The following is a 10986-nucleotide window of genomic DNA, read 5'->3' as shown; positions in this document are numbered from 1 at the left end:
CTGCGGTCTTCCTTCCAAGTAGCTTATTGTTAGCTTTATTAACTGCACCTCCTCATTTGTAAGTCGTTTTGCATGAACTCTTCTCCAAATTGCATAAATACATTTTTCACGCTTTTAAGGTACTTGTAAAGGTTTTTCCAAGAAATTGTAAAAGGGAAAATATTGCACTGGTCATCACTGTTGGTTTAAATCAAATAGATTTATAACACTGATTAGAGTCCTTTGAACAATCCATTCCAGGTTTACAGGTGTGATCTGCTAAAGTCAACATACACTTTCATTAAAATAAGGACAATATATGACATACAGTGTCTTTGACAAGATCTCTTTACATCCATTCAAAGAGCCATTACAGTGTAGCTTAACGACAAGACGCCATGTTGTTTTAAATACAAGCCAGTGTCAGGGAAGTGCTTTTCCTGCGCCCTGTCCACAAAAAAAAAATAAAAGTCACACCAAGGAAAAAGAAAACTTGGAGTAGGCACTTCTGTTCTCGTGTTTTACCAACAATTTTTTTTTCCTGTTTTCTTCGGCCAGGTTTGACAGCTAACAAGCACACCTAACTCATTTCAAGAGCATTGTCTGAAAATAAGTTAATTCAGAAAACCATCTAAGATCACCGTGACAAGAGACAAACAAGGGACACTTACCAGAAGACGGGCAGAAAAGATCTCACAGGGAAACGTGGGTTATTTTGAGATTCATTTTAGATCTTTTCTGCTTTCTTCCACATAACTAAACAAACAACCCCAGGATATCAGTGATCTGAGGCGAGAATTTTTACATGCACAGAAGCAGACACCATGGCATTATCTGCAATCGAATCACCTCTATTACTCAGTGCAGCCCTTCAGTCGGTTTAAGAGATCACTGACAGCAGGATCCTGGTATTTCATGCCAATCCGAACCCTTTCGATTTCCCCGCTGTTCATTGTGTTTAGTGCCCAACATCCCCTCCACATCAAGGCCATAGTGTTGTGGTAAAGTTTCCCCTCTTTCTTCATCACTGCCCATGCACTACATTGCAGGGAGTTTCTCAACTTTGCATCTTAAATACCTAAAATACAAACAGGTTTAGCTTTGTGTGCGACAACATGTTGGCCTCATGTAGTAAATTTAAGTTTCTACCTAGACTACAGGACATGATTTGGATAGGCTGGAATATTACAGCTGGAAGGCAATGAAGTCTAAATCATCACACTAGAAATTTGACCAGGCTGACACACTTGAGACATTGTGATATGGATCTTTTCAAGCATGACAGACGGGTTACAGGTCATTCCAGGACGGTGGTATGAGGCAGTATTCACAGCAGACTTTTCATCAGTTCAAAATCAGACAAAGCAAGCTCCACAAAGAAGAAGAAAGCTCCCTTTTCTAATGGTTTCTGTCCACTCACAAGAATGTGCTGTTCAGTTTATGCAACAGGACAGTGGGTAAACTGAAGCAAGGCAGAGAGAAACAGGATTTTCACAATTGGTGCTAAATACTACAACAGGCTTGCCGCAACCTTGCACATTTCCTTTGTTTTGCACTTCTCAATCTTGGTCTTCGCCTGTTATTTCCAAAAGTAAAATCTCAGAGTCTGGTGGGCAGACTCAAGTGTCCGCCCTTAATTCAATTGGCATCATTCTTCTTCTGTCTTCCCCCGTTCCTTTGGGTTTCTGTCTGCTTGGACTGGAGGATGGGCGCAACACACAGAGGGGAGCGGACGTCAGGTTCCCCTACATCAGGCTAACCTCTGGATGTTGCTGCAACACGACGTGGCGGTTTCAGGACTGTGGTGGAGGGGAGAACGGATGGGTGGGGGGGATGTTAATACACAGCGGGGTGGTTCAGGAGCTTTAGTTTCCGCCGCAGCAGGCTCGGCTGGAGTGGGCGTCTGGATGCTGGAGGTTCACTCCCCGATGTCGTGCTGCGTGTGTTGGGTTCTGCGTGTCTGTTTTTGGCATCTTTTTTGCTACAGCAGAGTAAATGAGAGTTGTAATAGGATTAGCAAAGGACAACGCATATTCCACATTATTAACTCATTTACAAAAGAGCTAAATGTTTTGAATCTGGTACAAGGTGTCTCACCAATAGCCAAGAAAAGCTCGTTGACATTCATGGCTGTCTTGGCAGACGTCTCCATGAACAGCAAACTGGTGTCCTCAGCATATGTCTGGGCTTCCTTCGCAACACAGAGAAGGACAGCTGATCAGTGACAGTGTCATCTTGTCCTTATCATTGGAGGGGTTTAATGAACTGAACATTGTTTTGAACGGCCTTACCGGGGGAGGTGACTGCTCTAGCAATACAACCATTCTGCCATAAAGTAGTGATACACAGAGGTTTGAAGAGTTCATCCCCCCTTCAAAAATATCCACACATCATAAGCTTTTCATCATTTAGTCATGGCACAGCTAAAACGTTTGTGTGTCTTGGTCTTGTGTGCGGGCTTAAACTTTTGTACACTGAACTCAAGACCATGGTTTCCAGGGATCTCCTTCTATTATTCAACAGGACAATGTAAAACCCCACTCTGCACACCGACTGAGGAAGTAGCAGGACAAGCAATGGACTGTGCCTACTCTCCCAAAAGAGAAGGTGTAAAGCAGTTGTCTCAAACTAGGGGCAGGATCCTGCAACTTTTAGATCCGTCTCTGCTTCAGCACACCTGGCTCCAATATTAGCTCATTACAGAGCTCTGTGGAGCTTGACTGCATACTGTTGAGGCAATTTAGCCATTGAAATCAAGTGTGTAGGACAAAGGACACGTCTATAAAATTTCAGGACTCTGGTCCTCACGGAATGCAGTTGGAGACCACTGGTGTAGAGGACTTAGAACTTTTGTCAATTTCTTCCTAAACTATGGATATAAAGAGATTAAAATAGAAAAAAAAAGCAAGTAGTACCTCGTATTCTACCAGTCTCTTCTCAGCAAGATCAGCCTTGTTTCCGGCCAGAGCGATAACAATGTTTGGACTGGCCTGCCTCTGCAGCTCCTTCACCCAGGCCTTGGCTCTCTCAAAGGTCTCCTGCAACCACATAATCAGAGGTCAAATAATGACCTTCACATAAGACTGTATAATTAAACCCATTCTAAGACTAGCTCACAAATAATGTGCTCTTTGCCTTCATGTACCGGTTTAGTGATATCAAACACGACGATGGCGGCCTGAGCTCCGCGGTAGTACATGGGAGCCAGGCTGTGGTATCGCTCCTGTCCTGCTGTGTCCCAGATCTCAAACTTGACTGTGGTGTCGTCTAAACACACTGACTGAGCCAAGAACGCAGCTGGAGAAACGCGGACGAAAGAGCAACAAGTTAGCATCGAAGCATTCTAATAAGGAACGCTCACCTGATCAGCACCGCTGCGTCTCACCCCCTATAGTCGTCTCCTGGAACTCGTCGAACTGTCCCTTGACGAAGCGTAGCACCAGGCTGGACTTGCCCACAGCCATGTCCCCCAGCAGCACCAGCTTGAACTGGCAGATCTTGGTCTGCGGTAGCGAGCCGTTGGATCGGCTGCCGCTCCCTCTGGAGCTCATACCGACCTGTGCAGGAGACGGCTGGGGGGCTGGGCCTCCTCCCTGGAATGCTGCTCTAACAGTGACCCGAGTGGCCTCCCAAGCAGACACTCGTTACTGGGGCTGGCTTGATCTTTGTACTCTTCTGGTGTTTTTCTTTGTGCAAAAGGAAAAACTTTAACTTTTGTGAAGTTAATTCCAACAAAAGGGTCCATACTTAGTAAAATCCCCGGTTTCACTATCCACTGGTCTAAATTAGAGGAGAGCTGTGGTCAGTGCTAAGTTTTAGTTTGCACAGTCTACCTCCAAACTGACTCCGAGCAGAAAGAAACCTGTAGATATTTAACTGAGTCAGATATTAAACACAAATCAGCTCATGTTGGAATACTTTTCAAAGAAATCTGAAGAAATGTTAATAAAACACAATGTCAGTGTTGGGGGGGCGTGACTGTAAGACCCAGGGAGAAAACACAACCTTTGTCTAATGCGATTAAAAACATTGTGAAGATAAAAGACATACATGTAATCACTACGCTATGTCAATACAAATCTTTTTTTAGCTAACCTCCCTCCTCAACTTATGGCACACAAAGAAAAACTGAGTCCCTGATGCAACAGCTTGTAGAACCGCCTTCAGCAGGACTATTTCTTTAGAACTCCAGCCACAGCGTTTCTTTTCCTGGTTATTGACAGGTTGTTGCTGTGTTTGCACTATTTGTTCTCATCATTGCCCGGTTTGGGTCAAGGTGGAGCCGTCACAAATGGCTTCATATTTGACACGGGAAATTTTGTTGGTGAAGCAGTTCATGGTCACCTCAGTGACTGTAAGATGGCCGGGTACCCGTGGCAGCAAGCCATCACCTTCCTTCGCATTTGGTTACGACGCTACGGCTCCTTCCTCACTGACTCTTTGGTCTTTCCTATGCAAAAAACACTGTTCCAAAAGTCCCATGGTTTGGTTAGATACAACCATGGACTGGTAAAATTCAGCCCCTTGTTCTGCGCTTTGCTTTGTTCAGAGCACTGAAGGGAACGGAGAATTGGGCAGAATTGCATAGAAAGGCAGAGGCTCTGCTAATATAACTTCTCAAATCTATGTAGAGCTGTTTAGACTCTTTTGGTGAGACAAATCAATTCTCTAGGTCCCGTTCCACAACAAGGCAGCCTTTGGTTTTCCTGTCATGAGCTTCTCTGATTAGCACACACTCTGACCGCAGACTGAACTCAATGGGACTGGTAGTTATCCTGAACATATCTGACTTTTGAATCCTCTGTATTGCTGCAGCAACAAGGACTCTACTATTTGAAAATGGTTCCTGTAGCCTACAGGTGTAAAACTCCAATCCTCGATGGTCGGTATCCTGCAACTTTTAGACATGGTTCTGCTGCAATCCCCCTGAATCAAAGAATTAGGTCATTGCCAGGACTCTGGAGAAATTGTCTACATAATGAGGAGGTAATTCAGCCATTTGATTTCCATGTGTTGGACCAGTGGCACACCTGGTTGGACCTAGCTCCGCCCTCGAGGCGCAGACCCTCCGTAGAGCTGCAGTTTCCAAGCTTCTGAAGCCCTCACCCACAACTCCCCCACTTAACTCCTTCAGACTAGCCAGCATCAATTAGCAAACACCTTGTGGAACTGTGCATCTGCTGAGCTCATCATGCGTGCGATTGCTTAGTGCAGCGCTGGTAAAAATGTTGTTAAAGGGTTAACAGAGGAGCCATGTTGTGATGACGTCCTGAAGGTGGAGTTTCAGAAAGAGTTGGAGTTTTTAAAGAGACAGAGGCCCAATTTGAAGGCATTAAATTAACAAGTCAAACACTTTTAAGTTATATTTGATGTATACACCATTTTATATCTACTGAAGTAGTTATTGATTGTGCTATAAAATGGCACTCACTGTGTGCCTGGAAAATGCACATAGAGCCATTTTTTTTTAGCACATAGTGAATCTTAAGTTACTGTTAATAAAAAACATTTTCTTTAGATCATATCTTTCAAGTGAAAGATGATGTTTTACCAGGACTGTCCTCTGTGACAGTAACACCCCCCTCCTGCCAGGCACCCTAAGACGAACAATACGAGCTAAAAATGCAGGACTGTGAGAAATTCGCAGCGCGAAGATAAGACAATTTCAGATCGATGTTCTCACATGTCATGTCAGACAACAGAGGTCTGAATCAGATCAACCGTGAGACCCACGGAGGGTGGAGGTCTCAGCACGGGTTCTGATGCTGCGCCTCTGCGTCTAACCGACACAATGAGGAGAGGGAGTGTGGGTGGGGGGGCTCCATCAGTCCATGACTCCAGCTCTCTGATTCTATGAGCAGATCGTTACGACGCTACGGTTCCTCCCTAACTGAACCTTATCTTATCTCACGGCGTGAGCTAACGACACACACCGCCGGGTCCAGACGAGACACCACTCAGTCTACAGACCTTCGTATTTCGACGCTGGACTAGAAACAGAGATTATTTCTCCTTCTACCGACACGGCGTGTTCTTACTGACGTTCCAGCGAAAGGATATTTACCGTGTTTGAGCGGCAGCAGGTGTCCCAGGCTTTTCTGTTGACAGTGGAGCTATCAGCTGCTGCTGGAAGAAAAATGTTAACGCTTCCTGTAATCTGGCGCATGCGCTGTGAGTGCCGCATTGTCAAACTGGCATGAAGGGAAATGAAAACAAGAACTGTTATCTACTCGGTTTATTGAGTTATTAAGCAAAAACTAAGAACGTATAGAATAGTTCAAGCAAGAACACACTGCGTTCGTAATAAATGTAACTGAAATTAGTTATTCTTTAACAAGAAGTAAATGCAGTGGCTGTCTTTAATAGAAAAGACGCGTTGGTTTGTTTAAAAATAATAAAGATGGCGGATTGAAATAATATTTTCCAAGAAATCCCATATGGTTCTCTTTGTACTTATTGGCTGGTGATAAGTTCAGGGGAATAATTGAAAGTCGGAATTTGAAATACAAACATTCCTGTCAAGCTTTCTAGTTATCTTTAGCAAAATCTGAAAAACGACGTAGAAATATTATTTTTAGTCATCACTGTTGTCCTTTGTGGAAATTTTTTTTTAATTTTAGAGATGATCCGCACGTTTCACAAAAAGCATGAGAGCACAGTGGTGCTCAATCGAAGAAAAATAGAAAAGCACTGATGATACCTCACTGGGAGCCAGCACCCATGAGGTTTACATAGTTTCTGCCGAATTAAAATGTTATGAATGACACAAAGTATTTATCTTTTAATAATCTTGCTTTTTATTGCTTTCCTTTTAATTTCCTTGCATCACAAATGTCCACCAACCTTTACTCCAAAGTAAAACTGGGGGTCACCCAAACCTGCATTTAATTAATTCATTAAATGTGGTTTGTTTTTAAAGAAAAACTGACAGGTGCTTGTATGTTTTGTCTGTTTTATAACATTGTATTCTATGTTGTTTTGTATGTTTGAAATTTCTGGCTGCAAAACAAATTTCCCCCTTGGAAGACAATAAAGGATCTTAACTGAACTAAAGTGAACTGAACGGTTCTTGTCTCTGTGAATAGACAAGAAAATAAAAAAGTGTCAGTCACACCATAAAATGTTCAGGCTGTGTGCGACTCTTCTAATAAGGCAAACCTAGACAAGTGGTTTTACAATTTGGATCCATCTTGTCAGTGCTCTCCACACCAGAACTGATCAAGAAGAGAAACTATTTAAGGCGTGTTTCTGTTAAGCGAAACTTTATCTCATAGTTGCTGTGCATTATGACTAGAAGGTTACATAAATTACCTCTGCTGACTCTGACAAAGTTCCCAGATTTACTCCTCCTCAGTCTGCCACTTGTAGGGTGTTGCCAAATATGCGGAAGTCAAAAGAAATAAATATGAAAGCTGTAAGCAATAACACAAGAACTTATCAATGTTTCACCAAGAGCTTTTTTCAATATCTTTTATAGAGTCACTCAGAACCCTATGCAAATGTCTAACTGTAGCAGGTTTTAAGAGTATTTTACAAATTGATGGCAAAATAGATCTTAATAGGAGCTCAGGTAGGATTGCAATGTGGCATTCTAAAGGCACAAACATTAACTTCTAACTTCTTTGCATTCTGAAACCAGGTAAAATCCCATCGAACTAACATTAACAGATGTTCAACAAATTAAGCTTGGCAAATTCCAAAAAGGAAGTGCATAAGACAATATTAATGTAGCAACCAAATCCCTTCTTTCAATCCTTAAATCACTTAAACCTAAAATCTTGAAACCATTATTTTTGTTGATCATAACGAGCAAGGATCATATCTCCCGTCGTAATGTCTGTCCATCTTTCTAACCGTACAGTACAGGAAGAGAAAGATTGTAAAAAGGAGTGGCAACCTCTTCCAAAGGGGGGGAAATAAGCTTTTCTTGCAGTTTCTCATTAAAAAACAAACAAACATGGTTTTAAAGGGTTTTTTTTTTTCAAGATTAGAGTGTAAAATAGGATTGTGTTTTTCAATCAAATTCTTGTCGTTTAATGTTCTAACTTTCCCCTGTAAAGAAATGTTTAATTGCTTTGTATAAAAAGCATGGTGATGCTTCTACTAAACAGCAAAAACTTGACGTGATCCTTCCACCTCCAGGCCGCTGGAGGGCGACCGAGAACCACATGAGAAGGAAGTCGGGAGTTTGCCTCACGTGGAGGATGTTTGTATTATTTTTGATGGAGTGCTCAGATGAAAGAGCCAAAACTTTAATGTCAAAAGATCCCTATAAGATTGCACTTTATTTTACCTGGTGATGTGGTCCAGAGAAACAGAAGAAGAAGAAGTTTGCAGTGGGAAGCTCGGTGGCGTCATGGCAACAAGAGCCAGAAAGAAGCAGAGAAAGGGCAGCGATACGGCGGCAAGTTAAAAATCCCAGTCTTTACCACTACTCTGTGTAATTTATATGTGGCACAATTCGAAAGCAATACTGCACATGAAATATGACTACAGTGTGACGTGTCTCTTCATGAAGGCTCCACGAGGGAGAGTTTTCTCACGGTCTTCCTCCTCTCACTGAGAGTTAGTCAGCGTTTAATGTGAAGCTGCAACAGTGAATAACCAAACTCCATTTTATATGAAACGTCTCTGGAACAGCAGGTTGACTGGCAAAAAAGAAAGAAAGAAAGAAAAGAAGAAAGAAAGAAAGCAGAGTATATGTAATATTAATAATATTAACTTAATATTGTAAAGAAAATACATGTATTAAAAACAAAGTGTTTTATTGTTGTCCACAAGACAACTACAAAAATATGCTCCACAAAATTTGGACAATCAGTTAGGAAACTCATCTGTCAGTAGAATGGGAGGCAGAGCTGTCTGGAATAACTAAAGTAACTAAAGTTTCCAAATACAGTACCGCAGGGACACTGTATCGACCAGTAATGCCTAATAATTGAATGACTGCCAATCATGTAATAACTGACCATTTTTAATCTATAACACAACAACTGGCAAATGAACTGAATGTGATGCATGGCGGTATGGCAATAACAGTTTCCCAATGGTGTAAACTTTGTAGTATTGCAGCATAAATACATTTCAAAATAAAAGACTTTCCAGGGCAGGTCATTGTCAAACAGCCTTCTGATGGCAGTGGTTTATTTTCCCTCCTCAGGTGCAGGGAACCAACGACAGCAGCGTGGTGAGCAAGGCTTCAGCCGCCGCGCAGGGATACTTCAGGGACCCCTTCATCCAGCACTTTGTGTGTAAAGTATCTCGAAGAGCCCCGCTTATCAACAGGTGAGAAGATGTCTGAACCTCCTCACAGGTGAACCAGCCGGATCATCGCTGTGCTGCAGTCAGTCAGTCAGTCAGTCAGTCAGCCTTTAATGCATGTTTGGCTGTTTCAGGGGCTACTTTGTGCGCTGGAGAGCTGTGGACCACTGTGTGAGGCATTTCCTGCACATCACTGCGAAATGTCCGAAGAGACAGGTGAGTTCTGTTGAGTTCGTTTTTATACAACCAGTAAATAAAACCAGGTCAAATTAAATGTTATCTCAAGTCCCTCCTCATAAATGGACATCAGGGTGTACTTGCATCCTTAAAAAGTCTTAAATGAATGTATCTCAAATTAAGACCTTAAATTGTCTAGCTCGATAGCAAGTATTAGCAGAAAGTAATGGATGCTAATACTTGCTAGCTAAGTACTTTTTGTACTTGCTATAGCTACCATATGGTCAAAAATACTAAGTGTATTGTTATTATCAATATTAATTATTGATAGCTAACTAGCAAGTAATATTAGTGAGTAATGCTGTTAGTACTTGCTAGCTGGGTAGCAATTATTAGTATTATTTACATCCATGACAGATGCAAAGAATTTGCTAGCTTTTTTGCCTTCATCATAGATTTATTCTGTACAATAAATCTTGGGACTACTGACCTTAAAGCTACATACCAATTCCTTTTGAACATTTCTGCCATGGTAACTGTCTTAAAAAGTATTACACTGGAGTTGGTGAAACCTGTCTAAATCCCACCATTGGACAGTTGATCGAATCGATAACAGCAACAATCTCTCATGCTGTTTCCTGCATTCCTCTGCGTTCTCCCTCGTGTTTCTTGTGCTCCGCTGCTGCAGATTCTGTCGCTGGGCGCCGGCTTCGACTCTCTGTATTTCCGCCTCCGTGCAGACGGAGCTCTGGACGGAACCGTCGTGTTCGAGGTGGATTTTCCCGACGTGGCGCGGCGCAAAGCTGCTCTGGTCACTTCGAACGCAACACTGAGAGGGTTGTTGGACCCCTGCCTGCCTCCAAGTCCTCACACAGGTTCCTGATGCCTAAAATGACGCCGTTGCTGTCTAAATACAGCTTCACTTTTATTCTATAATCGCATATCTGTTCTCAGGGCCCGTTTACCTGTGCAGCAGCCAGTACCGCCTGTTAGGGGTGGATGTTAGGGAGGAATCCCAGACGGAGGCGGCACTGAGTGCAGCTGGTCTGGACTGGGCCGCTCCCACCCTGATCCTCTCTGAAGTGGTGCTCACCTACATGGAAACCCAACGGTACAGCAGCAGAGACGGTGACAGAGCGGTGTCCGTCGCACTGCAAAGGCTTTAAGAGCTGCGGTCCGCTGTGTGCCTCGCAGGTCAGACGCCGTGATCAGCTGGGCAGCAAAGCGCCTACCACGGTCCCTCTTCGTGATGTACGAGCAGATCCGTCCCGACGATCCCTTCGGCCGCGTCATGCAGGACCATTTCCTGAAGCTCAATTCAACGCTGCACGCCCTGCAGCAGTACCCAGATCTGCCGGCACAGAGGCAAAGGTTCCTGGACAAGGCCAGTGCACCAACACACCACACAGCCTTTACTTTTGTTACATCACCGTCACAAACTTTGATTTATTTTTTGTGGTGGACCGTCAGAAAGTTGAAACCTCACTGGAGCAGGAAGGAGTATGGCACAGCTGCAAACCTACCAGGACATGCTTGCTTTAATTATGCAAGCATGTATGTTCTGCTTAA

At 43.2% G+C, this 10986-nt stretch overlaps 2 protein-coding genes across 2 annotated transcripts in view; one reads left to right on the top strand and one right to left on the bottom strand.

Annotated features, from left to right (window-relative positions):
• Positions 1-179: 179 nt before the first annotated feature.
• Positions 180-6175, bottom strand: LOC103156738 (ras-related protein Rab-5B-like). The gene is made up of 6 exons (XM_007578891.2): positions 6044-6175; positions 3365-3665; positions 3125-3276; positions 2895-3017; positions 2077-2170; positions 180-1960 (listed from the first exon to the last, which is right to left on the bottom strand). Exons 2-6 carry the CDS (start codon positions 3528-3530, stop codon positions 1845-1847), a joined length of 651 nt encoding a protein of 216 aa, XP_007578953.1. The 5' UTR covers positions 3531-3665; positions 6044-6175; the 3' UTR covers positions 180-1844.
• A 1965-nt stretch (positions 6176-8140) lies between these two features.
• Positions 8141-10986, top strand: part of lcmt2 (leucine carboxyl methyltransferase 2) — a 5847-nt gene continuing 3001 nt past the window's right edge. Inside the window, exons 1-6 of the mRNA XM_016664561.1 lie at positions 8141-8383; positions 9140-9264; positions 9375-9456; positions 10106-10292; positions 10372-10528; positions 10612-10806. Of these exons, the coding sequence (XP_016520047.1) occupies positions 8279-8383; positions 9140-9264; positions 9375-9456; positions 10106-10292; positions 10372-10528; positions 10612-10806 (851 nt within the window). The 5' untranslated portion in view covers positions 8141-8278. The remainder of the gene's footprint in view (positions 8384-9139; positions 9265-9374; positions 9457-10105; positions 10293-10371; positions 10529-10611; positions 10807-10986) is intronic.

This window comes from Poecilia formosa, unplaced genomic scaffold (assembly GCF_000485575.1).
Source record: "Poecilia formosa unplaced genomic scaffold, Poecilia_formosa-5.1.2 Scaffold496, whole genome shotgun sequence".
Lineage (NCBI taxonomy): Eukaryota > Metazoa > Chordata > Actinopteri > Cyprinodontiformes > Poeciliidae > Poecilia > Poecilia formosa.
This window is presented reverse-complemented; position numbering and strand designations above follow the sequence as displayed.